The 25625-nt window shown below is 48.2% G+C and overlaps 1 protein-coding gene across 21 annotated transcripts in view; it reads left to right on the forward strand.

Annotated features, from left to right (window-relative positions):
• The first annotated feature begins 655 nt into the window (after positions 1 to 655).
• Lrrc27 (leucine rich repeat containing 27) overlaps positions 656 to 25625 on the forward strand; it is a 32132-nt gene continuing 7162 nt past the window's right edge. For 4 of the 21 annotated variants that reach the window (XR_013103670.1, XR_013103679.1, XM_076912564.1 and 1 more), the window contains exons 1-9: positions 1076 to 1216; positions 2367 to 2648; positions 6167 to 6297; positions 9152 to 9210; positions 11399 to 11551; positions 13786 to 14161; positions 15704 to 15847; positions 17932 to 18025; positions 24884 to 25002. Coding sequence is in view for 12 of the 21 variants with exons in the window: in XM_076912564.1 (XP_076768679.1) it covers positions 2415 to 2648; positions 6167 to 6297; positions 9152 to 9210; positions 11399 to 11551; positions 13786 to 14161; positions 15704 to 15847; positions 17932 to 18025; positions 24884 to 25002 (1310 nt within the window). In the remaining 9 variants the exon portion in view is untranslated. Of the gene's footprint in view, positions 881 to 943; positions 1217 to 2366; positions 2649 to 6166; positions 6298 to 9151; positions 9211 to 11398; positions 11552 to 13785; positions 14162 to 15703; positions 15848 to 16363; positions 16754 to 17931; positions 18026 to 24883; positions 25003 to 25625 lie in introns of those variants that run through there. The other 17 variants (XR_013103677.1, XM_076912607.1, XM_076912567.1 and 14 more) reach the window with 16 other exon arrangements.

Here is a 25625-nt window from a genome sequence, read left to right on the forward strand (position 1 = left end):
GATACCACAGGACAACTTTGTGGAATTGCTTGTCTCCTATGTAGGTTCTAAGAATTACCTCATCTTGCTGGCCCAAATAAGCCAAATGTGTTGTTTCAGATCTAGACTTCCACTCTGGTTCCCTCGTACACCTTCAGTTCCGTCATACTCTGCTGCTTCAAAAGCATTCGGCAAGATTATATCAATGGGCACGCTAGCTACGGGCACGATTCAATGTCCAGGCTAGTTCATTTCCAATTGTTTCCCTTAGATTTGATTACGTGTCATGTTGCTCTGTGTGTGACACATTACTCACTAGAAACTATGGAACTTGCTAGGATCTCAACTTCTGGCCTCCAGAAAGGAGTGACCTATACCACTTCATTGCTCAGGATCTTCTGGGACCCACAGCAGGGCTTCTATCCCCGCCATTTCTGGTATTAAGGCAGTTTACCATGTTCCAGTAATCTCTCTTTTGGGGAGGGATTCCTTTTTTCTAGAGGATGATATGGTTGGTTTAGGGTATATTGACCTGGTATACCTGCCTCCCAAAATACCCTGCTCTGCAGGTTTCTAAATGGGAAAAGACAGCCGCTAAGTTTCCACACTGGGAGGATCTGTGCAGAACCAGGCCCCCGGTATAAAAGGGACGCCTCTTTGCAGCAAGCCCTGAACCAGCCTGGGAAGCCAAGAGCGCAGCACTGCGGCTACTGCTTCTGCGCAGGCGCGGAGGACAGCGGTCCACTCCAGAGGCCTGAGGCCCGAGGGTCCATTGCCTAGGAGTCTGGTCGCAGAAGCATCACTCGACCTCCCTCGGGTCCCCAAGCCCTCCCCGAATCCACCAGCCCGTCCTCTCAAAGTTTCTTTCTGGACTTGTCGCCCACCTCCAGCATAAGAGGCGGTAAGCGCACGCGTACCGAAGCCATCCCACCCCAGACCCGCGGCTTGATCCCCTCCGGCCTCCGTACCGCAGCAGCGTCTCCGTGGCGACCGTGTGAGCCGCGCAGCTCGCTCGTTTGTTAGGCGGTGCCTGCGCCTCTTGGAGGCGGGGCAGCCGACGTGTCAGGGCGGAGTCGCAGGTGGGCGGGGAGGAAGAATGGGGCTGGAGGGTGGGATAGCTGTTACGTCAATCACCACTGGCCGGCTGAACTGGACCTGACCGGCCATCAGGTTGCGGGGCGGGGTCACAAACTGGCGGACGTATACTCTGGGGTTGAGGGGACCTCACCATCGAGCAGTGAGTCTGGTCTGCTAGGGGTCCTTTGATGGTGGGAGAGGACTATGATTGGGTCCCCTGCCCCTTTACAGTGGCCGCACCTGGGAAGTTGAGCCAGCCCAGGGTGGAAACGGCATCACTAGGCCCCTGCCTTCCTCTTGTCCACACATTTCCCTTACAATGTAATTTGTTGGAGGCAGAATCTTTCCTCCTAATTTCAACGTGTAGGAAAAAAAATGCAATAAGCCATAGACTGTGCCAAAGCTTGGAGACCTTAGAGAGACCCACTCCCGGGGCTGGGGTTCGGGGGCGAGGACCGTGGTGTATCTCCTGCTAAAGCAGACCTAAGCTCGCCATGAACTGTCCACCTTTGAGACCAGCTCCTTAACTGAAAAATTACCTTCTCCTTAAAGGAGAGTGAAACTAAGCACGTGTGCCAGTCATTGGGCTTGTCTAGTTGACAGATGATCTTAAACCTATAAGCACTCCAGCCATCTTCTTTGCTTGGATGGTTTTGAACCTATACTTTACCTAAGCAAAAGGATTGTTGAACTAAAATGCAAGATTGTCCTTGCCCAGGTTTTCCCCAGTGCCCACCTGGATACCTCTTTGGTCTGGTCTGGGCTAGAATGGGAGCTGGGGAAAACCTGACTTCAGAGTCTTGGAAACAAGAAGCAGAGGAATTCCCAGGGTGGAAATAGACAAACATCTTACCAAAAGCCTCTCCCCATTTTTCAGGTGGTTTGCAAACTTGAAAAGTCCCCCTCTGGTTTTGTCCTGGATGCTTGCTTCCACTGGTATTTTTCAGTTAAAGTTAAACTGTAGTCGGGTGGCTGCTTGCTTGTAATCTCAACACTTTGGAGGTAGATTAGGAAGATCAGGAATTAGAAGCTCACCACAGTGAGTTGGAGGCCAGCCTGGGCTACTTGAGCCCTCCTTCTCCAATCATAATCATCATTTTCTTTTTTCAAACTTTGTGGTACAGTGTGAGGTGCAAATAATTTAACCAGTACCTTCTTATGTTCCAGTATTTACAAAGTGTAAAAGCTAAACTCATGGTACTGTTTTCAGCAACTCAAGCCCCTACAGATGTGCCCTAGCTATTCTGTTCCTCCCCCTTGTGACTTCTGGTTGCTAGTACACACACACCGACCCTCCCCCTTGTTTCCAGGTAACTCCATACCAATAAGGATGAGCAGTGGCCACTGGAGAGCATCAAATGGAGGACACCAGCCCCGAAGCAGGGGCCGAGAAGGCTGCTAAAGAGCCCAAGGATGCTAAAGAGCCCAAGGATGCCGCTGCTGCCACCACCAAGAGCTTCCCTGATCCCTTTTCCAGAGATGATGATCAAATGGATTTTGAAGGGGTCATCTTTTCTTCCTCACCAATTTTAGACCTGAGTCAAAGAGGCCTGCGCCATTTGGGAAAGTTCTTTAAAATTCCCAACCTTCAAGTAAGTCCAGATCCTGGGAGGGTATGATGCCCTGCAGCCAGAAGCAGAATCCGCTCTGGCCCTTTGTTCCTCTTGTTGGGAGAGGTGAATTCTAGAAGGAGCAGGAGGGTTAACTGGCGTTTCACTGACTGACCACAACAAAGAGCAATTGAGATGCGGTGCCAGGCAACAGAGAGAGCTAGGTATCAGGATGGGGCAGCCTTCTCCAACCCATGGATTATGTTTCTTCATGAGAAAGTTGGGTGGAGATCAGTGCTCAAACACCCTGGGTCTCTGATTTAAAACACATGTCCTTCTGATGTCCCCAGGCACTCTGAAAACAGTTGGAAACTTTCTCTCGTTTTCATGATGTTACACACTGCTTTCCTTTGTGTCAGACTAGCCTTCAGGGCACTCCCTGGTAATGTGGCCTTGTCCCTGTTCTTTCTGGAGCAAGCAACATTGAAGGCAGACAGGATAGAGGATGCCTCAGCCGTGCTGGCACTGCCCTGGTGTCACAGAATGACCTTAAGTTGCATTCAGCTTTATCTGGATTCTAGAAACAATACTGTGGTGTATTGTAAGATGACAGAGTCAAATACATAAAGACCTTGTCAGAGACATTACAGCGCTGAGGTAAGCTGTTCATTCACTCTGCCCACATCTGCTCTCAAGGCATGAGAGGGGCAAGCACTCTTGCCCTTTTTCTGTGAGTAAGGGCTTGCTGTGTGACCCAAACTGGCCTCATATTCAGCAGTCCTCATGGCCTTATCTGGCTGGGTATTATCACCTCCAAGAGTGCGTTCTTAGTTACAGGGCCCACCTTTTCTGGCTGCTGTTATTCATGTGTCACTAAGAAGTGAAGCTGTCCACTCTCAGGAGTCCAATCAAGGTGACTGTGCGGTACTCATTGCCTTTATTCAGAAAGGAAGGAGGAAATTCCAAAGTCCTCAGGTCTAACCCAGACGCATAACTATCTGAGAAGACAGGCATCACTATAAATGTATTGCTATGCCAAAAAGTCCATGAGGTAATAACTACCCAGAGCAATAGACCACTCGGGATTATGGGCTTCATTTTGCAAGTGTGTACAATCAGTCCCCAAAAGTGTAAATTCCATGCTAGGGACATTGATGCTCAGAGGACCTAGAAAGAAACCCTGTTCACATTAGGATCTGGAGGAAGGGCACAGCAGCATGTGCTTCACTGGCTCCAGACAGCATGGAGCCAGCCTTGCCAGGGGAGGGATGGCGTGTTACCCTCTCTGATGTTCATTTTCCCATGTTCAGAAGGAACCCTGGTTTCCACTGAGTATCAGGATTAGCTTCCACTGAGGGGAAAAGAGCATGTCTGAGCAGGTTAAAGCCTCCACTCTAAAAAGTCAAGCAGGATCATGATGGGATCTTGCATGTGCATGTCTTTGAGGACATGCATCTTCATGTGCCCAGAGACACAGATGCATATATAAGGATGTGTCTCCTCATGTGTGTGGGGGTATCTGCCACCATATGACTGAAGAAGGCATGTGCGTATGTGGGGAGGGGGAATGTATCCTCACATGTCTAGAGACAGGCACATGTGTATGCATGTGGATATGTATTCTTATGTGCCTGGGGAACATATATGCATAGAAACATGCATTCTCATGTACATGGAGGTATACATGTTCTATGTAAGGTGTGTACTCTGTGTACATGTAAGTATGCATAAGCATCCAGTCAAGGGCATGTGTCATATCATACATGCCAGCTGCCACTCTACCTCCACTCTCCAGAGACCATGCCAGCTGCCAGCAGGCAGAGACTGATGGTCTCCAAACTGATGTTCTATTTTCATACTTACAGAACACCACTATTGCAACCAACATTCTTCAAGAACCTGGAAGTCATTTATATCAGAAAGATAGATCCGTAGAATTGGGAGCAGTGACCCCTGACAGGGTGGGGGGAAGGGAGCTGCCCGTGGCTACTGGTATAGGAAGGAAGCACAGTTGTAATGGCAGACACACTCACACTTACTGTGTGAGCTAATGACTGACACAATCACACTTACTGTGTGAGCTAATGACTGACACAATCACACTTACTGTGTGAGCTAATGACTGACACAATCACACTTACTGTGTGAGCTAATGGCTGACACAATCACACTTACTGTGTGAGCTAATGGCTGACACAATCACAGTTACTGTGTGAGCTAATGGCTGACACACTCACACTTAACTGTGTGATCCTGCTAGGGAAGGCCCATTGCCCCAGTCTACAGGCAAGGAGACCCAAGAACAGAGAGGTGCAGGAGCTTACTCAAGGTCACATCATCACTAAGAGTTTTTGAAACCTAGATTTAAACTGAGGAAGTGTTGCTTTAAGGTCATTGTTCCTGACATCTGCTGCTGTCCATGGCAAGTGTGGACACAAGTGTAAATGTGCAAAATAACGCTTGGACAACATATATATAGCAGCAACATCGATGGAGGCAGTTTAAAAGTACCCTAGAATCCAACCACACTGCAACTGTAAAATAACACCTTCATGGGCCAACGAGCTGGCTAAGTAGGCAAAAGTGCTTGTCAAGTAAGCCTGGCAACCTGAGTTCCATCCCCAGAATCCAAGTAAAGGTGGAAGGAAAGACCTGGATCCACAAAGTTGCCCTTTGAGTTTTACATATGTGCTGCTGTACACCATACACGCATGCAGCACAAAATATTAATAAAATTTCTAATATATACTTCCAATATATACATATAATCCTATATAGTATTATATATTTTACATATATATGTGTGTATGTATATAATGTGTAGATACACACACATATACATATATATACATATATATACATATATATGTATATATATGTATATATGTGTATATATATGTATATATATGTATATATATATATATATATATATATATATATATATATATATATATGTATAAGGAAATGTTTCCCCTTATCCAGGAATGCTCAGTGGAAAATTTCAGACACAAGCTATGTTTTAATAACATTAAATATATTTCTATGACCATTCTATTGCATTATTGGTTATTGTTAACCTCTTGCTATGCTGGCTTCAGCAGCCGCACTTCATCATGGGAGTGCACAGACAAGAAAGCAAAATAATACCCCAGTGCTGTCTGTGACTTCAAGCATCCACTGAGGGGCCAGGACAATGCTTCACAGGACTCGGATCAAGCCATATGTATCATGTCTTCTTGTTTGCATGATGGCCTCTTTCTGTGTGACTGGTCATTACAGATCGTGCCACAGCAGAAGGTGTCTGTGCCCTGTAGCTTTCTCCTCACTGCCGACTGGGAATGAATCAGATGTGGCTCTTGCTGCTCATTCACTGGGTTTGCTGACTGTGGTACTGAGTGTAGCCAGAGAGAAGGAAAACAATTGTAGGGTTTAAATCTCTCTGGTTTTTGAATATACTGTTTGTTTGGTTTGATGTGTAGTTGTGGTTGTTTTAGTCCTTTTGGAGATGGTTTTAAATTTCACTGGCTGACAAAGCATCCTCTGGTCTCCTTCTGTGGAAGCAATTACACCTGCAGAGGAATTTGCTCAGCGAGATTCCAAAGGATTTCTTCCAGCTGCTGCCCAACCTGACATGGCTGGACCTCCGTTTCAACAAGATCAGGGCTCTTCCATCTGGGATTGGCTCTCACAAGTAAGTATCCTTGGATGTGCAATTAGATCGTCTTGATCTGGGCTGGACACTTAAGAGGCAGAGGCAGGCAGGGGTCTGAGGGTATGAGGCCACTTGGTCTACATAATGAGCTGCCATCTCAAAGTTAGAAAGTCCAGATGGTTCAGACAGAGCCCAGAGGTGCGTGGCCAGCCATCCCAGGCTCAGCCAACCATGTCATGATGGGCTCTTTGACATTTTCTTGGGCAGCTGATTCCACCTGACCCTGATGTAGGAAGCTAAGATCAAAAGTACACTGGGCATATGAGAAACAATCTCCCCTAACTATTAGGGAAGACTTTTAACCCCTTTTAGAAAGCTAGAAACCTCCAAGCAGTGTGGACTGTCCTACCATATTCCTTCCCTTTGGCTTCTCAGGATTTCCTGGGACTCCCAGTTGCAGAGCCCAGTCTATCCCACCCTTGACCCACCAGGCTTCCACCTCCTACCCCATCTACAGGCTCACTACCTCCTTTCTTGGGTTCTCTCCATGCCACATGTCCTCCTGTACCAGTGTTAGCTCTGACCTGGACACTCACTTCAGACCTCCTATCACTTCATTGGTTGGGACAGAGGAAAAAGGGCACACAGAGTTCCTGAAGCAATTGGGCGCTTACCAGGTGTCAGGAACACGGTAGGAGACAAAGCTAACAAAGGCCTTGAGGATTTGGGATCTGTGTTCTCAACTTTGAAACTTATTTTGAAAGAACTAACAATGTGGGAGGGGGTTAGACTTAGATTTGGCCCCAGATCACTGCCTAAGGAAGGAAGCTGTAGGGCAAAGGGTAGAAGCGGGCAGAGTTGGCAGGCAGCTAGGGAAGCAGTCCATGCAGGAGGCTGGGCCAGGCTGACCTTGGCAGGGTCTCAGGGGGTCTCAGAGCTATTGGGATTGGCATCATGAGACCAAAAAACAAGAGTCATCCAGGAGTGACCCCAGTTACCATGTAGGAGTATCCCAGTGGTGGTATCATGAGTCCACTGTGTAACGTAACAGTGTAAGGTTTGCAGAGGTTATATTGTTTGGGAAAATGTAAATAAAAATGAAAAAAATGGAGCACTTGGCACAGATGATGATGAAAGCAAATGCCCTTGCCTTCAGTCTCCAGCTCAGCAGGAAGCAGCTTGCTTTTGATGTGTCTGAGCTAGGGGATGCTCCAGGAACCCTCCCCTGGAGCTATAGGGACCTTGGGAGCTGCAGGACAAGCTATGGATGGACTGATAAGAGGAGAGCACATGCCTGGCCAGCTAGCTATTGTTAAGACTGCAGAGCTGGATCTCTCAAGGGTCGTCTCCGCCCAATCATGGCCTGTGTCCTGTGGAGAGTGGCTCTCTTCCTCACAAGAGAACCATCTCTATGTGGGATACCTGGATGTTTTTCATCCACAACGTATTTTATTGTTAATACTCGGTCTGGCAAGTAGTTGTTGTCCTTGAGGGTTGAGGTCACAAAAATTCTGCTGTTGAGGGGCCCCCACTTCCTGCTTTCCCCCAAAGAGGAATTCCATCCCTAGCTCTGGAATCCTTGGATTTTGACAGTCAAAGCCAGCTGCTTTGTGTTGTTTAAGTTATAATTGAGCCTCTGATTTTACACCCATTATGTCATTAAAATTGAATCCACTTGCTGAAGGGCTGAAACATATTAATTAGAAATTTTAAGTAATTATGGGCTCATTAAAGGCTTTAAAGTTAAAAAATAATTAAAGCAATAGTATCATCAGAGCCCCCCCCCCAAAAAAAAAAACCACGTGTGGATGTTTGAGCATGGCACAGAGATTGAAACAAAGCCTGTTGATTCGTTCTCCTGAGGCTACAAGCTGGCAGATGCGTGTGCAGTTGTAAATCAGCACTGATATGACCAGTGAGGACAGTCTGGTACTGTCAGAACACACAGACTGACACGGGCTCTTCATCACATGGGTATTGCTATATTAAGTAGAAACTTCCCTGAATACTTTCAGCTTAAAATTTGGTAAATATTAAATAAATATTCTTCCAAAAGAAGTCAAGGCAAATGAACTGGAATGCCTTTGGCTCTGGTGCTGGAGAAACCCATGGCACGTTGCTGTGTCTCTTGTCTTGAGTCACAGTCAGCTGCTCCCAGAGAGCTGGCACGTCCTCGCTGCCTGTTCCCTTATGAGCAGATTTAAAGAGCAGAGCCGATGAGCTAGGTCAGGAAGGTTGCAGTAACTGACCTCTGTGCACATCGCCTTAAGTTTCTTGGGGTGGAAAAATATAGGTCAGCGGTTAAAAGGGCTTTCTGGGAAGCAGGGTAGTCTCTCTGCAAACGCTCACATGGACAGTTCTTGACTCTCTGTAACTCCAGTTTCAAGGGATCTGATACCCTCTTCTTGCCTCTGTGGGCATATGGTACATGTACATTTAGGCCCTAAAAACCATGCATACACATAATTTTCTTTAAATAGTAAATCTTTCAAAAAAGAATGAAAGAAAAGTTTATTCATTACTTCAAATAAGGCAAGACATGGCTTAGCTAGCACTAGCCACGAGACAAAGCCTGTCTATCTTCAGATGAACAGCACAGAGCAGGAACAGGCTGTCTGGGAGCTTGTGCCAGATTTTGGCTGAGGGTCCTTGAGAAGTAAGGGAGGAGAGAGTAATAAATTAATAACGGGTATAGCTGTAAGAATTAAATCCGAAAACCAAAACCTAACAGGTGCCACCTTCATGTTGTCCTCTGACTCTGAGGTGTTTGCTGGTGGTGCATGGTGTGGTGTGTGTTAGGACATCTGGGACGCAAGAAAGGAAAATGGGGACTTTATAGACTGTCACTTAATCTTCTGCTTTCTAAACTGTTTTTTTTTTCTTTCTCTTAAAGACATTTGAAAACTTTGCTCTTAGAAAGAAATCCTATCAAAATGTTGCCCGTTGAGCTAGGTAAGTGCTGCAGCAGTAAAATGACAGGTGGCTTTAAATGCTTTGGAGTTCCAAGGGCTTGTGACAGAAAGAGCTGAGAGGCATGGCTGAAAGGATAAGGCGGCAGGGTGTTCAAAGTCCCTCTCCCAGTTTATTAGTTACTCTTCCTGTCGCTGTGATAAAACACCCTGAGAGAAGCAGCTTAAGAGAGAAAAGGTGTATTTTGGCTCACAGTCCACAGGTTCATGGCGAGCAGGTAACTGAAGGTCAGATTGCACCCACAGTCAAAAGGCAGAAAGTGGGGAATTCTGGTGTTCACCTTTTTCTACAGTGCAGGATCCCAGCTCTGGGAATGGTGCCACCCACAGGGGTGGTGGGGATCTTTCTACTTCATTTAACCTTGTCACAATGTTCCCCCCACCCCTCACAGACATGTCCAGAAGGCTGTCCCCAAGTTCCTTATTATAGATCTCAGGCCTGTTCTCGGGTAGAGGGGTTAAAACTGTTACATGTGTTGTCTGTGCCAAGACCAGACTAAGCTTTGCATGTAATGCACAGCCTAATGAAACCTGGCCATCCAACTCTGTGTGTGGCCAGCACATGGCTTTGCTTTCTGTGGGGGCCAGTCCACTCTTGAGTCCGGGCTGCTTTGATTCAGTGCCTTCCTTTGGACTTAATCTCAGTTCCTGAGTGGGTATGTGGGGCCATGCACTCCCTCGTGTGCAGTTTCTCTGCTGCAAACGAGGCTGGTCATTTTCTCCTTTACACATTGGTTTGTCTTAGTTTCTGCCCTCTCCTCTCTTTGTCTAGTTAAGGTTGCTTTGCTTTTTCTTTTTTCAACTTCGTTGAGTTGGAAGCTTGGGTTTTGACTTCATCCCTCTTTTCTAACGTACATTTAAACTGCACTTTATCCTAAACACTGCCTTCACCCCATCCATGGGGTCCGGCTCGTCACTCGGCCAACAGTGTTTTCTGGTCTGATTCACCCGTGGGTTGTCTTTAAGTTGTTTTCTTCTCTGCTGTGACCATGTACCTGACAAGAACAGCCTGCAGGCAGGAGGACTTGTGGCTTCGTGATAAAGAAGGCATGGCAGAGTTCACTGTGGCAGGAGTTTGCAGCCGGGTCAGGTCAGGAAGCAGAGAGCAGGGGTGCTGCAGCTCAGCTCATCGATGTCTGCTTTCTGCCTTTTCAGTCAAGGACCCTGATCCATGGGATGGGGCTCCCAGGTTCAGGGCGGGGTCCCCTCCTCTCAGTTAAACCTTTCTGGAGGCACCTCATAGACACACCAGAGGTGTCTTCTGGGTGATTCCAAATCAGCCCAGTTAATTATGAAGATTAACAGAGCTGGCTCCTTAGCTTACACAAAACTACAGATTCTCCAGCTAGCTTCATGTGGTGAGTGGTGCTTTGCCATTTAAAAGGCGGAAACTCTCAGGTCAGATAAAAGCACAGAAGCCAACTGTATGCAACCCCTCACAGTCACTAAAATTCAGGAGGCGTGAGCAGCTAGAAGGGAAGGCGTGACTTAATGTCGTTGTGTCACTGAAGCACTGTGCATCTTAAAGAAGATAGACAGCTATCTTTGGGAGAAGAGCTTCTCTTGGTCTTCTTGACATTATCAGTTGGCCATGAAGTTCACCTAGAAGTGGGAATGTGGGGGAAGATGGTCGAATGAATGCACGTGGGAGGGAGGAAAGACCATGATGTGGTCTGTCATTCACAAGAGCAAATACAGAAGACGACGGCTGGTTTCCCGGCCTTGAGACCAAGGTGGAAAATGGATACCTCAGACATTCTTAGATATTGTCGATCCAACCAGGTTTGGTGACTCATGCCTGTAATCCCAGCACTTGGGACCTGAGATGGGATTATTGCTGTGTGTCTGAGGACAGCCTGGGTTATACAGTGAATTCTAGGCCAGTCTGGGCAACAGTAGGGCAAGACCCTGTCTCTACAGAAACAAAAGCATGAGCAAATGAATAATAACTCAATTCTCATTACCCATTTCCCCATCTTTTCCTCCTCCTCCTCTTCTTCTTCCTCCTTCCTTTTGAGCCAGTCTTTTGTAGCCTAAACTGGCCAGGAACTCCCCATGTAACTGAAGATAACCTTGAACTCAGGACCTCCCTGACTCCACCTGCTTTCCTCTCCCTCCTGGGTCCCTCTCCAAGAAGTGGGCAGAGAAATGAAATTTCCCCTCCACTCCAGGGCAGGTCACTACACTGACGGCACTGAACCTGAGACACTGCCCTCTGGAATTCCCTCCTTACCTGATTGTGCAGAAAGGCTTGGTGTCCATCCTCACCTTCCTACGCATCTGCTCAGTGGAGAACGCTTTCCCTGGAGATGAGTCGCTTCCTGGTTTGTAGAGAATTTTCTATTATTGATGAGAACTGAGAGTGTGGCTTCGCCAGCCTCTGTGGGGCTCACATGGCAAAGGCTAGCCCCTACGCTGGCCCAAACCCCGTGCCTTACCCTGGCTCAAGTCCACTCTGAGCAGTACACACTTGTCTGGGTAGACGTGGTAAAAGTTCATGAGATACGGCAAGTGGAGCAGTCTTTGCCTCCAAGCCCCAAGCAAGCAGTTTCTCCGAGAGGACCTTGTGCTCCTCCAGACAACTTTTTTAAAAGCTCCGTGGAATACATTCTGTTCCTGCCTAGATACTAAGAACTAGCTTAATAAACATATTGTCCCCTTGTGGTGAGGTACTTAAACTGCCCCACTTTGTCAACATATTGAGCAGCCGGAGAGGAGGAAGGGGAAGGGAATGGCGCACCAGTCTGCCTTGGTCATCCAGGTTGCAGTGTTTTAAAGTAATCACATTCATAAAGGGCCTTAGCTGGTGTCAGGCCCTGGCTCTGAATCAGGGATTCAAGGGCCTGTGGGTGGTTATAGAGGTGCCCCAGAAACACTAGAGGGTGTGGCACTGGGTAGCAGGGAAGGTTAGGAGCTGCACTTTAGCAAGCCCCTGGGACTCTGTGTACAGTCTAGGCCTCAAGGGTTCCTGTGCCTGCACGGGGACCTAGCTGAGGCTCCTCCTTGGGTGGCACCTAACTCCAGTGTCTTACACTGCCTATGTAAAGGCACATAACTTAGGGGAAAGCCACGTGTAGCAAGCCTCTGAGAGGTTGTGATGGCACCCTAAGTCCCTGAAGGACAGCTTGACAAGGACAGGATAAGAGAGGAAAGGCAGGGTAGAAGGCACTGCATGCCTGGCAGGAGCAGGGGCAAGCATGAGATTCTGGAATCCTGAGAGGCAGGGGTGAGAGTCTGGAGGCAACAGCTACTGTACCAGGGGGTCTGGAGCAGGTCTGGAGCAACATCTGGGACAAGTGATGCAGATACTAGAGGACATTCGTGTTAGACCCAGTGAAAAAGGCATTCTGTTCTCAGAAGTGAGAATACCACAAAAGAGGAGAAGGAAAGGCTCTGTTCCAGGCTGGAGGAGACTAAAGGCATAGGAAGTCGAATATACCACACTTCCTGGAAGACACTGGGTCTGGCGCCAGGAAATGGTGCAAGAAGTGTCACCGGGACACTATGGGGGTTCAGGTCCACATGACATGACAGATGATGGAAATCAGTGTGACACCCTGGCTCTGGGTTTGGGACTGGAAGTCACTCCTACTTTGACAGGTTTTTCCTAAGTGCAAGGAGGGGATCAACAGTCGTCAAGAGTAGTCAGGGTGTTTAGCACCTAAGACCAGAAGATGCTAGGTGGTGGAGGGGTCACTCTGCTTGACCCACACCTTGACTCCTGTCCAGTCCTGCACCTCCTGGCTCATGGTGCCGAACCTCTGCCTGCCTGAGGGCAAGTCTGCAGCCTGTGTCCCCATTGGGCGGGTGCTGCACTACCTCAGCAGTCTTTGGACTTGTTTTTTTCTCAATAACTGGCCAGAACTAAAAGTCAGCAAAGCATTGCCAAAGAAGAGCAGGCACATGGGCTAGCTTTTAATTGAAATAAAGATCAAGATATCTTGAGGGAGAGGAGCAGAAATGCCCATAAGGTAGCCAGGAAGCCTCGTGCACACGGGCCAAGTATACAGTAGATGCAGAAGGTGCAAAATGCTCAGGGCTTTTGATGAAGTGTGTCCATCCCCCGCCCAGTAGCTGCTGTGGGTCTGTGGCATCCTGTGGGGTCCAGCTAGCCCAGACATCTGAGGAAAGAAACAAAGGCTGTGGGCCTGGCCGCTAGCTGATCCTGAGAGTGGCATTGACTTATCTGCCGCTGCTTTAGGCATAGTCTCATGTTGGTGTGACAAAATGCCTGACAGCAGTAACTTACGGAAAAAAGGCTTATGTTGGCTCAGGATTTGAAGAGAGATGGTCCATCTAGGGAAGTCACTTAAAACAGCTGATTTCAATGTGTCTGCAGCTGGAAGGCAGAAAGAGGTGAACTCTGGTGCTCAACTGTCTGGGTCCCCAGCTCTTAACATGATGCCACCCACATTGAGGGTGGGCCTTCCCTCCTCAATTAAACCTCTCTGAAAACACCCTCACAGACCCAGAGATGTGTCTCCCAGGTGATCCTAAATCCAGACAAGTTGTAAATGAAGATCGGCCTCACAAACACTGAAATGTCTTTTTATTCCAGCAGCAGTCTCAACAGCTAAGATGGGTAGCAGTGACCTTCAGTGCCCTGTGCTCCCTCTGCCCCATAAGAGCTCACCCATTGAGAATGGCCTTAATGTCCCAGACCAGGAGGCAGCTGTTGTAAAGGAGAAGACTGACTTCTTCCCACCCATGGACAGGCTAGACCTGAGTGACCTCCGCAGATCCAGTGCCTCCTCTGAGATCTGGCCCAGTAAGGAGGAGATAAGGCGCTTCTGGAAGCTGAGACAGGAGATTGTAGAGAATGAGCAGGTGGAGATTCAAGAGAAGAAGCTCTTGGCTTTTGAACTGCCACCAAATCTCAAGGCAGCACTAAATGTCAAGGAGAGAAAGCGCAGGAAGCCATGGCCCACAGTCAGGTAAGGCTGTGCTGAGGCAGACTACCTGATCCACAGAGCTGTAAAGTTATTTCATGATCCTCTGAAGCACAGTGTCCACTTCCTAATGTGCTTGTCTGTTCTAAAACCATTGTTTAGGGTCTAGTGGACCAACCCTGAGTATAGGAGGAGAGCAGACCAGTGTTACTGAACACACTTGGCTGAGTAGGGCATGTAACTGAAATCCAGCTCATGGGTGGTGTGTGCATGCAGCAGATGTGTGTGTTGCTGCGTAGAGAGAGAGTGCGTTCAGTCCAGCTGGCCCATCCTCCAGAGATATGTCATTATATTTCAGAGAACAGTAATGGGGTCTTGGGGGTGACAGACTCTTAGAACTGACAGTAACCAGTGGTTTAAAACTCTATCTGGACATTTGGGAAGATATCCACAGAAGCTGTGGAGTCTGAGGATGGTAGACAGACCTGCTTGGAGAGCAGCTAGCTCTTTAACTGTGCTGTGGTTTTGAACATTGTAAATGTTATTGTGAAGGTGTGTATAGGCATATGTGTGGCTCTATTTTCCTATATGTACACATCTGGAGGATAGAGGATGACTTCACATGTCTTATTCTGCACCTTGATCTTTGAGTCAGGCTCTCTCACTGAACATTGCTACTTCTGTTTGTCTGTCTGGCCAACAAGCCCCTAGGATCCATTTGTCTTTGTCCCTCACCCCACAGTGCTGGGGTGGCAGGTGCATACCACTGCACTTGGTTTCTACACGAGTGCCTGGGGTCCAGACTCAGGTCTTCACACTTGTGCAGCGGGCACTTCACCCACTGAACTGCCTCTGCACTTCCTGGGCTTGAACATTCATCTAAATCTTAAAGGACACACTCACATTAACAGCTAAAAAAGTTTTGGCACCCTGCACCATGGCCTGTGGTCTTGGTGGCCTGGGGCTACTGAAATGTTCTCAATTTGAGTCACAGGCAATGAGAGCAGTAGCATTCTCCTCTGCTGTTTAGAAACCTCTCTCCTCCCTCTTATGCTCACTGTGATGAATGATAATGCCAATTTGTTCCGGCAGTCATGGTCTGCTCTATAAAAGTACCTAAGTTTGTCTCTGTCCAAATAGACACCAGTTCAGCCCTAGGAGACTGATGTGGCTTGAGAGGTTGAAACATTCAGTATGTAACCACACTCCCTCTGGTTCCCCCTGATGACACTGTGTCCCCTCCTGGGAATGGTTTAAGGATGTCCTTTTCTATGGACTTTCCTATGGCTCAGTCACTGATGGACATCTGGAGGACAGAGTCCTCAATTGACATGGATCAGTACTGAGGCTTTCTCAAGCTATAGCTGGGACCACTGACTATTTCAGTATGCAATGGACCCACCAGGCCTGCTTTAAGCTTTTCTGCTATTTATTAGGGCAGGGGCTGGGGTCTTGGTTTTAGTTTTTTGAGACAAGGTCTTACATTGTAACCATCTTAAATCTGCATGTGTTCATCACTGTTTCTCCAGCAAGCATGCTTACCATCACATAGTTACATTTTCAGCTGTAAACATTTTGTGATTTTAGAAAGAGGTCTACCTCCTTCAAAGGCATCTTGCCCAACCTCTCTTCAACGTACCAAAACACAGTTCATACAAAAAGGATGGAGGACACTCACAAATCGGTTATTCAGGAGCTCAAAGAGGAGACAATGATGGAGCAACGGAGGAGGTGCGCCTGGGCTGGGATAGCGGCAGGATTGGGAGACCTCCACACCATGTTGGTGTGGTTTTGTCACCAGCCTCACCAGGGTACTGATGGCTTCAGTTCTCCTGGCCAGGCTGGGTCAGCTTCCTTCATTTGGAAGCCCTTGCTTGCACATTTTACATGGCCTCCAGTTCTCTGAGTTGCCCAGGCTCTTGCTCAAGCCCTTCAGAGACTCCTCATACTTGCACCGCATGGTAGTTAGTGGGTATCCTTCAAGGAGTTTATTGTCCCCTGCCTTTCCCTCATGCCTGTCTGCATTTTCCAAGTGCCTTGAGCTTTTTGTCCCCCCACAGGCCAAGTACCTTTCTCCTCCTCTGCCCATCCTAGAGCCTGCCATCATATCTAAGAAATGTTAGAAGTGGCTGGCCACCTGTGAGCTTCTCATGTCAGTGGCACACTGACATACTCCCTACCCTTGGGTTCCTTTGCCTAGCTTGTCACCCCCACCATTCTCAACAACTGTTCTTCTCTGCCCTGTAGCTCTACTGACAACCCAGCTGTGTCCTGTTATGGGCATCCTCCAGCCAGCCAGTATGGACCACATCCACAGTACTACAGGGCCCCAAGCCTCATGGTTGGGTTTGGCCAGTGGGGGATCCCTGTGGATATGTACGCGCTGCTTAAAGCAAGGATAGATTCTCTATCTCCTTAGCTTCTGTGAGCTTCCTAGTCATATCCCACATGCTACCTTTGACTTCATTTTCTCTCCAGTTTAGTTATAGTTTTTCTTACTGTCCCTGTCCTGTCCTGTCCTGTCCTGTCAGGATCTGGGATCCTGGCCACATCAGGCACATGTCCCTGAAACCTCCCACCCTCCCCTCTAAATCCTGGCTATAAATAAACCTCCTGAGGCCACAATCAGGAAGTCTGCTTCTGTTTGTCTGGGACCTAACTGGGGACACACTGCTCACAAGCAGCATTCATGGTTGCTTATGGCTGACACCATAGCAGACACCCTGTAGTCAGTTTTCCTCTTCTACAGTGGGTTGTCCACCTTTGTTGAGAGCATGCTGTGTATACAAAGAACCAGTGACTTTTCTCCATTGTCCCACTTCTGTGTTGTGCCACCTTGCTGAGCAGCTATGGGGGGGGGGGGTAGGCACCCTTACTTTCCCAATTAGGAGCTTCCTGAGGGGCAAGCAAGTCCCTTTTGTTCCTTGTGATGGAGGGGTGGCTGATGCAATGGAATCCCTTGTCCAGGAGCTAAGGGAGATTTGGAGCACATCCAAACACTGAGGGCTGGGGACTTGGACCATTTAGACTGGTGGTAGGACATCTAGGAGGAGGTATAGAGGAGGACCCAGCTCTGTACCCCATGTTGGAACCTAAGGGACACTGGAAGTTCTAAGGCACCTACACAGGAGATGGAGTTCAAGATGGAAAAGAGAAATGGGGATGCCCAGACCAAGGCAGGAGCTAGTGCCCATGTCTCTCTCTCTCTCTCTCTCTCTCTCTCTCTTTCTTTCTCTCTCTGAAGAGGGCAAGAAGATGCTGATCTGGAACAGGATTTGGGGTATCAGCCACTGAAGCTGATGGCTAGAAAGAGTTCTAACAGAAAGGTGCACTTGAGGCAGGCAGTAGAGGTGGCTTTAATGTAGCAAGGCTTCATTCCATCCCCACCACTTTAGACATTGTGAACATCTGTATCCCTAGTGAGATGGAAGATGTGCATTATCAAGTATCTGAGAAGCTGCTGTGACCCTCAGCAGGGTCTGCAGCCTGTGATGCAGTGCCACGAGCCTAGCTTATTCCTCCCTGGGCAATGGGACTTGGGGAACCCGGCTGCCTCAGCAAGGTATCAGCCTGCGGTGTGAAGGGCAACCTACATCCAGAGGCTTTCAGTTGGGATCTGCCTACCCCCAGTCTCTACTCAGTGTTTTGGAAGAAGCCCAGCTGAAGGAGAGGGGAGGAGAGGAAAAGGCTACTAGTCTCTCACTGTGGAGAGATAGAAGAAGGCTTAGTGAAACTGAAATGACAGCAGATTTTGCCAGCTCTACTTGAATTAACTTGTAGCTTGTGACTTTAATGTGATCATGCTTCTTCTCCAGAGACAAGAGAGCTCTGCAGGAGTGGAGAGAGCAGACCCAGCTGATGAGGCACAGGAGGGAGCTCAGTAAATTCCAACCTCCACATAGGAACATGGTACGTGGCAGGAGAGGTGGCTCCAGTCCCATGTGTGAGCAGGGTGGGGCCAGGCTATTACTGTAAGTCAGTGGTGCTGCACACAGCCCCACCTTGTGAGCACTGCAGCTGCCCTGGCCTTTGAAGCTGCCCTCTGCCCACTGACTATTGGTTCCATCTGAAGGACTCAATGCTCAAACCTGAGGGGCAAAGAGCAAACCACTAAGGTGAGATGTGTCTATGGGTGTCATTCTATAAAGTCTGCACCCACAGGCCAGCCACTTTGGGGCCTAAAGAATGGTGGTCTTGCAACTCATCCTCGACCCCAGGGTCCCCGTGAGGCTGTGTCTCACAGGGTGTCTGAGCAGCACCCCTTGCAGATCCTGGGCCCATAGGGCATGGGACAGTCAGGTCCAGAGAGCTGCCTACTCCTCCAGAATGTACCTGGCATCCTCTGTACTTGGGTCTAGGCAGGCAGTGTGCTTCTTAGCTTGTTTACAAAGGTTTCATCTTTTTTTTTTTTTTCCTAAAAAAATACAATCTGGGTCTGGCTGGTGGTGGCACACGCCTTTAACCCCTGCATTTGGGAGCAGAGGCAGATGGATCTGTGTGAGTTCAAGGCCAGCCTGGTCTACAGAATGAGCTGCAAGACAACCAGGGCTACACAGAGAACTCCTATGTCAAAAAACAAAAACAGTTTCCCATGACAAACAAGCCATTGGTTAAGTCAATAGCTGAGGAAGGCTTTGCATAGTCTGATCTAACTACTCTGTGCTGGTCTGCTGATGAGATCAGTGTATACAGTTCAAATCTTCTTAAAAAAATTAATTTAAAAATCTATAGTAAAGTTCCAGAGTCAATGCTGAGTTCCATACATCCCTCCTCTCTTCCTTTGATGTTGATATTTTCCCAGATCACAGAGCAGCACTCAGAATAGGCATGTCTGGTGCTGTAATATGAAGACTCAAAGAAAGACTGGCCATTGCCACCTTCTCCACAGGCACCCTGATCCAGTGGGATCCTCTTATCCACTAGCATTCATGCTATCTGGTGTACTCTGGCTGGACCCTTGTGTCTCACTGTGCCTTACCTGACCTGATACCTTGGGCTCCTGGGTTTTTTTTTTTTATCAGTTTTATCTCCATCTGATTCAATTCCTAGGGTTTGGTGAGAGATTTGCATTAGGAACATGGATACCACAAAGCAACCATTGTGTCTTTCTCTGAGCATCTTGTCACCAGTTCGCATGTACCCAGCTGTGGTGGTTTGAATGAGAATGGCCTCCATGTTTTAATGCATGGTCCATAGTTGGTAGAACCCTTTGGGAAAGACTAGGAAATGTGACCTTGTTGGAAGAAGTATCACCAGGGCTGGGATTTCAGGTTTCAAAAGCTACATCTCTCTCTCTCTCTCTCTCTCTCTCTCTCTCTCTCTCTCTCTCTCTCTCTCTCTCTCTCTCTCTCTGCTTTGTGGTCATCTCAGTGTGTAAGCTTCCAGCTACTGTCCCTGTGTCATACCTGCCTGCCTGCTGCCAGCCTCCCTACCATGGTGGCCATGGTCCAACCCACTGAAACCGTAAGGAAACAAGTTTAGTATTGGGTAGTAAACGCTTCCTTTTCTAAGTTGTCTTGGTCATGGTACCTTTTCACAGCAAAAGAAAAGTAAGACACTAGCCTTGATCCCTTTTGGAATAGCATGTTTATCCTTTGCAGTTTTGCTGGCCTCCCCTTTGTGGCCTCCAGACTCGTTCCTAACTAATCTCTACAAGGACCTGTCATCACCATCTGCCATGACCCTTCCTCACTGACCTCTAGTGCAACTTTCCTGAAGCAGAGACGGTTGCTGATGTCTTAGCAGGACCCATTGTCACTGATGTCTGGTGTGGCTAGTCTGCAGTGGGGCTGGGCAGCTGATGGCTGAGTAGGGCAGGCTGCCATTGTTCATCCAACTCAAACAATGGTTTGTTATCTTAAGAAACAAGAAAAAGAAAGAAACAAACAAACCTTGGAAACGTTTGCTACTGTAGAATGTCATAGAAGAGTAACAGAAAGTACAGGGTAGGGATTTCAGATTCTGATGCAAGTGTGGGTCCCCTGCTCATGGCCAGTAGAGACACAGCTCTGACATCTCCTGGGACAAAAGTTCAAGAGATTTGGGCTCCTCCAGCTCAAACAGGACCTGTCACTTCATGTCACGTATACTCCTTACCCAGGAAGCCTTTCTCAAGAGCAGTTCCTTAAAGCCATCCTGGACTCTGAAACAGGATCTTCCTAAATGATGTAATGAGAACCACAGAGGCTTTCAGGGGAAGCATGCTGAAAGCTAGCTTTGGTCCCTCTGTTCATCCTGAAGGCTGCTCTGTTCTGGTCCACCATGGTACTGCCTTCTTCATTGTGTGTGATGTCAGAGGGGAGTGTGTGTTTCTTAGCCCTTCAACACTACATTGTCCTGTGCCAAGTACTCACTTTAGTGTCCACCATTCTTTCTATATTTCCCAGTCTTCTTCATGTGTAAAAAAAATTAAAAATATTTTTATTAGCCAGGCAGTGGTGGTATACTGATTTAATCCCAGCACTGCAGGGGCCAGCCTGGTCTACAGAGTGAGTTTCAGGACAGCTGGGGCTACACAGGGAAACTCTCCCTCAAAAAAAAGGAGAAAGAAAGAAAGAAAGAAAGGAGAGAGAGAAGAAGGAGGAGGAAGAGGAGGAGGAGGAAAAGGAGGAAGAGGAGGAGGAGGAAAAGGAGGAAGAGGAGGAGGAAAAGGAGGAGGAGGAAGAGGAGAAAGAGGAGGAGAAGGAGGAAAAGGAGGAGGAGGAGGAGGAGGAGGAAGAGGAGGAGGAGAAATTTTTCCAAAGAGGGCTGGAAAGATTACTTAGTGGTTACAAACACTTGCTGCTCTTGCAACCCGGCTTCAGCTCCAAGTACCCATATGGGGTAGCTCACACCATCTCTACTTCCAAGGAATCCAAAGACCTCTTCTAGTCCCCTTAGGGGGAATCCGGTGACCTTTTCTAATTCCCTTGGGCACCAGACATACACATGGTACACATACATACATTAAGGCAAAGAACTCAGTACACATAAAGTAAAAAATCATCTTAAAAACATTTTTTTAAAAGAAACCAAAAATTAAGAGAGAAATGGGGAGAGGATGTGACAAGCAGTTCCCAAGAGAAAACCCACATGGCTAGAAGTGTGAGTTCATTGTGTATGAGCTACTCCACCAGGCCAGCTAAGAAGCCTGCACTGGGAGCAGTCTGTGAGCACAGCCCCCAGCAGCCTCCTGAAGATCATCTCAGTAACAGGACAAGCAGATGGAAGATGTCTCTCAGGTGATGAGGGCTTTCCTAGCTCTCACAAAGCCCTGGGTGAGAGCCCCAGCACCACAGAAACTGGCCATTGTCTTGTGATGTAATCCCAACACTTGGGAGGCAGAGGCAGGAGAATGAACTAAGGATGGAGTTTGAGGCCACTTGAGGCCTTATCTCAACAAGCAAACAAACAAGCAAGCAAACAAACAAGTAAACAAGATAGTGTCTTTGGAGAGCCTATGTTCATTCCTCAGAGATGACAGCAGTCTAATAGGAAGCAATGAGCAAAGATGTTTGTGGTGTATTTTGTTTGCAGAAACAAACACACAGTGGGGGCTCACAGTAAAAGGTGTGTCCCTGTGCCAGCCTAGGGTGAGTTCTCAGCTTGTACAGGCTCCTGCAGTTGGACAGGAGGTCACTAGAGGGTGCTAGGGTGCTGAGCACGGCTGGAGGCTGCTGGGCGGAGCTGATGCTCCAGCCTTGAGGAGCACTGTGTGCCAAGCCTGAGTAGTCACCATGTGTGAGGAAATGCCCTTGCAGTTAGGCTCCAGACTGAGCCCACTTGCCTTTCCTGTGCTTCTTGTGACCCGTGAGTGTGTAGGTCTGGTAAAAGACTTCTGAGACTAGACACTGGTAAGACTCCAGGTCTACCACCCTATTCAGAAAAAGCTTACATTTCTTTTCTCCATGTTGTTCTGAAGCCAACAGCCTTGAATGTGACCTTTGAGCCTGGTCCTCCCCCTCCTTCCCCAGCCTCCATAGCAATTGAGTGGCTCTCTTGTAAAGCGGATGAGAACTTTCCCAGTCACCAACAGTCCCTGTGCCTAAAAGGTTGCCCAATTTTCAAGCACCTACTTTTTTGTTGTTGTTGTTCTTAGAGAATAAGATATTTGGATGAATTTTTCTTGCCTATATTTTTCTGTAATAGGAAAATCGTAGCCGGGTGGTGGTGGTGCACACCTTTAATCCTAGCACTTGGGAGGCAGAGGCAGGTGGATTTCTGAGTTCGAGGCCAGCCTGGTCTCCAGAGTGAGTTCCAGGACAGCCAGGGCTACACAGAGAAACCCTGTCACGAAAAAAAAAAAAAAAAAAAAAAAAAAAAAAACAAAAAAAAAAAAAAAAAAACAAAAAAAAAAAAAAAAAAAGGAAAATCAGATGAGTGCCCCGCCCCAAACACTTGCCTTAATTTTTAAAACAAGTAATGTCTGACTTTAATGGAGGAAAACAAATCACCTGGATTTACCATCATGCATTTCTTTCTGTTGGAATTTCTTTGGAAGACTTTTGATCTCCTATGGTGAGGCAGCTGTCACAGCAGGCAAGCATGTGGAATTCTGCTGTGTCCAAGCCCAGTGTGTTTCCGGGGTGGGGTGGCTGTAAAAGAAGGGTGTGGTGGTTCCTGTCCCCTAACTGTATCTTCCTGGGTTCCAGGCCTTTCAGATTGTCAGGCATGCTGGGTTTGAACTGCACATGCTAGCAGATAAGGTTCCAGCACTGGAAATCTGCTCGGAAGGGAAGATCCAGATCTGATAGGGAGGCAGGGTCTGGCTGAGTTCAAAGTCCACCCTTGCAGGGAAATAGTTCATAGCAGGGGCCCTGGCAGGAAACTCACCCCCTCCTCCTCTTCCACTCAATCTCACTCTACTAAGTCAGCCTTATAGTCTCACAACCTGCCTCCCCGTGCACTGACCCTGCACATTGCAGACAGATGCACACACACTTAAAGGTCCTGAATCTGAGGCTGGGTTAGTTCCCCACCTCATCCCCCAGAGGCAGCAGAGCTAGCAGCACTTGGTCACATGATCCTTGCTGCCCTTACTAGCACATCCTATTCAGGCACATCTGCTTGCCTGGAGCTGCAGAAACAGCTTCAGGTGCCATCTAATGGCTCTGCAGGAAGCTGGCCATTACAACAGAAGACCTGGGAGGAAGAGAGAAATGTCTCTAGTCTGTACTTCTGTTTCTTTAATCACTAAGGTGTGATAAGTTATTTCTCTGAGCCAATTCAAGCTAGATTGGGTTATATAAAATGCAGGTTTATTAGGAAGCTGATCTCAGGTGAGTTCATTGTCCCCAGGGACCGAGGCCAGGGAACTCACCAGAAAGAGGGGGAAGGTGAGAGAGAGACAGAGAGAGAGAGAGAGAGAGAGAGAGAGAGAGAGAGAGAGAGAGAGAAAGACAGAGAGACAGAGTGGGGGGAGGGAGGGAGGAAAGGGGGAAGGGCTGGAGCCAAGACCCTGGGCTGAAAAGTTTTGAGTAGGGAGCAGGGTGTGCCAGGTAGGACCTGAGGGATTCAGGGAAAACCTGGAGGCCAGGTCTGCTTTGATATGCAAAATATACATCTTAGTCTCTTGTCCCGGGTTCAAAACCAAACAAGATGAAGTTCCCTTGCCTCCATTATTAAGAGGGAGCCAGGAGTAGGGCTGAGCCTTGCTTGGCTCTTGAGACTGAGCAGAGCAAGGACGGTATACAGGCACTGGGCATGAAAAGCTGGGAGCAGACAGGAGATGTCTTAGGTCATAGTCAGAGGAGAATTTGGAGACCAGCCTGGATTTGGTGTGACTGTGACTTGGGAATAGAGAGGCCCTGGAGGAAGGCCACAGCAGTCAGGAAACAAAATGGCCCAGGCTATAGGGCAGAAGGCAGGGTGGCTGCCAGTCCAGTGTCTACATAGACCACAGTGGGTAAGGAAGGCCAAGTGGGGAGGGGGGGGTGGCCATAAATCTTGAGAGTCAGGCCAGAAATAAGAGGTGTGCCTAGGGGACTGTGAGGAGTGGGCTGTTTCCATGACTCCAAGAAACCCCTTAATAGTACAGAGAGCACACAGTACAGTCTGCTCTGGACTGGGCCCATTTCCCCATGCCCTGTTCTCACAATTCAGTGAAATCAGAGATGAGGGCCACCTTGGCAACATAGCAAAGGGCTGTGGGATGTCCTGGAAACACACTGAGAGCACTCCAGGCTGTTGAAAGATCTAGCACTACTTGGCCTTAGAGCCTGGATGGGGGTGGGGTGGCTGTGCCAAAAGGCACGTCTGGACATGCCCTGGTATTCCTCAGAATGCAGCTGCTCTATCCTGGGGAACAACTGAGACACCTGTAGGTTTATTACCTGTTCCACTCATGATTTCTAGATCCATGGCCAGCAACTCTGTCCTGCAGGCTGGCTGAGTTTAAGGCCTATACTTGATATACTCAGTTTGTATCAGCACTTATGTATTAGCTTGAAACTTTGTGATTTTAGAACTAATTCACACGGGTATGAATAACTTGGGTCCTGTTAATAGTAGTGTGTTTTCTGTCATGTGACAGACTCTCAGGGTATTCTGGGTCAACTCTAGCAACCTTGAGCATATCCAGCATCCCTCGATCAATACTGCCTGTACTCCAACCTGTGTTGTTGGGGCCTTTGAGAGATGTGGGGATGCCTGTGAATAATATCCGCTCTATGTTATCCCTGGGTGGCCTAACAGAGTGAAGGGAAAGTTCATGAGCCTGGCAAGTGGGCCTGTGGGAAGAGCAGCCTTCTCACTCATTGGTGGAAATACCTTGTTGCGGTTTGTTTTTAGATGGCATCGAAGATTCCCTTTGCCACAGATCTGACAGACTATGAGAAAATGCCAGCAAGTCCATTTGGGAAAGTGAAGCCCGGTGGAGAGGGGACAGCACAAAGAACTATAGAAATAAGGTTGGTGATGAAGTGTTTATAAAAAGATAAAGAGAGTATGTTCTATGGGTGTGTGGAGAGGTATGGGGAAGGGGATGTCTCAGCAGGCCCATGTAGAGGCATCTCTTCCCCCTGAGGGACCAGTCACACACAGGTATAGTATAGAATAGAGTTTCTTGAGGGCATGGGGAGGGGAGCCAGGAGGGTAGTAGAGGCAGAGAGAGAGAGAGACAGAGACAGAGAGACAGAGACAGAGAGAGAGACAGAGAGAGAGACAGAGACAGAGGAGTAGAGAAGTAGAGGCCGGCCATGACCAAGTGGAGAGAGAGAGGAAGAGGGGGGAGGGGACAGAGAGACAAGAGGGTAAGAGTAAGAGATTAAGAGGGTAAGAGAGAGAGGGTAAGAGAAAGAGGAGGGGGCAAGCAGCCCCTTTTATAGTGGACCAGGCCTACCTGGCTGTTGCTAGGTAACTGTGGGGGGGGGGAGCATACCTAGGTGTTGCCAGGTAACTGTGGAGGTGGAGTTTAGACAGAATACTAACAGGTGACAGTTGTGTATTCTGGGCTCCCCAGTCAGTGCTGCTGAGTGTCTAGCCTTACATGAACACAGCACAGTGAGCGATCTGGAAAGACATGGTCCCTGCC

This window comes from Arvicanthis niloticus, chromosome 1 (assembly GCF_011762505.2).
Source record: "Arvicanthis niloticus isolate mArvNil1 chromosome 1, mArvNil1.pat.X, whole genome shotgun sequence".
In the NCBI taxonomy this organism is placed as follows: Eukaryota; Metazoa; Chordata; class Mammalia; order Rodentia; family Muridae; genus Arvicanthis; species Arvicanthis niloticus.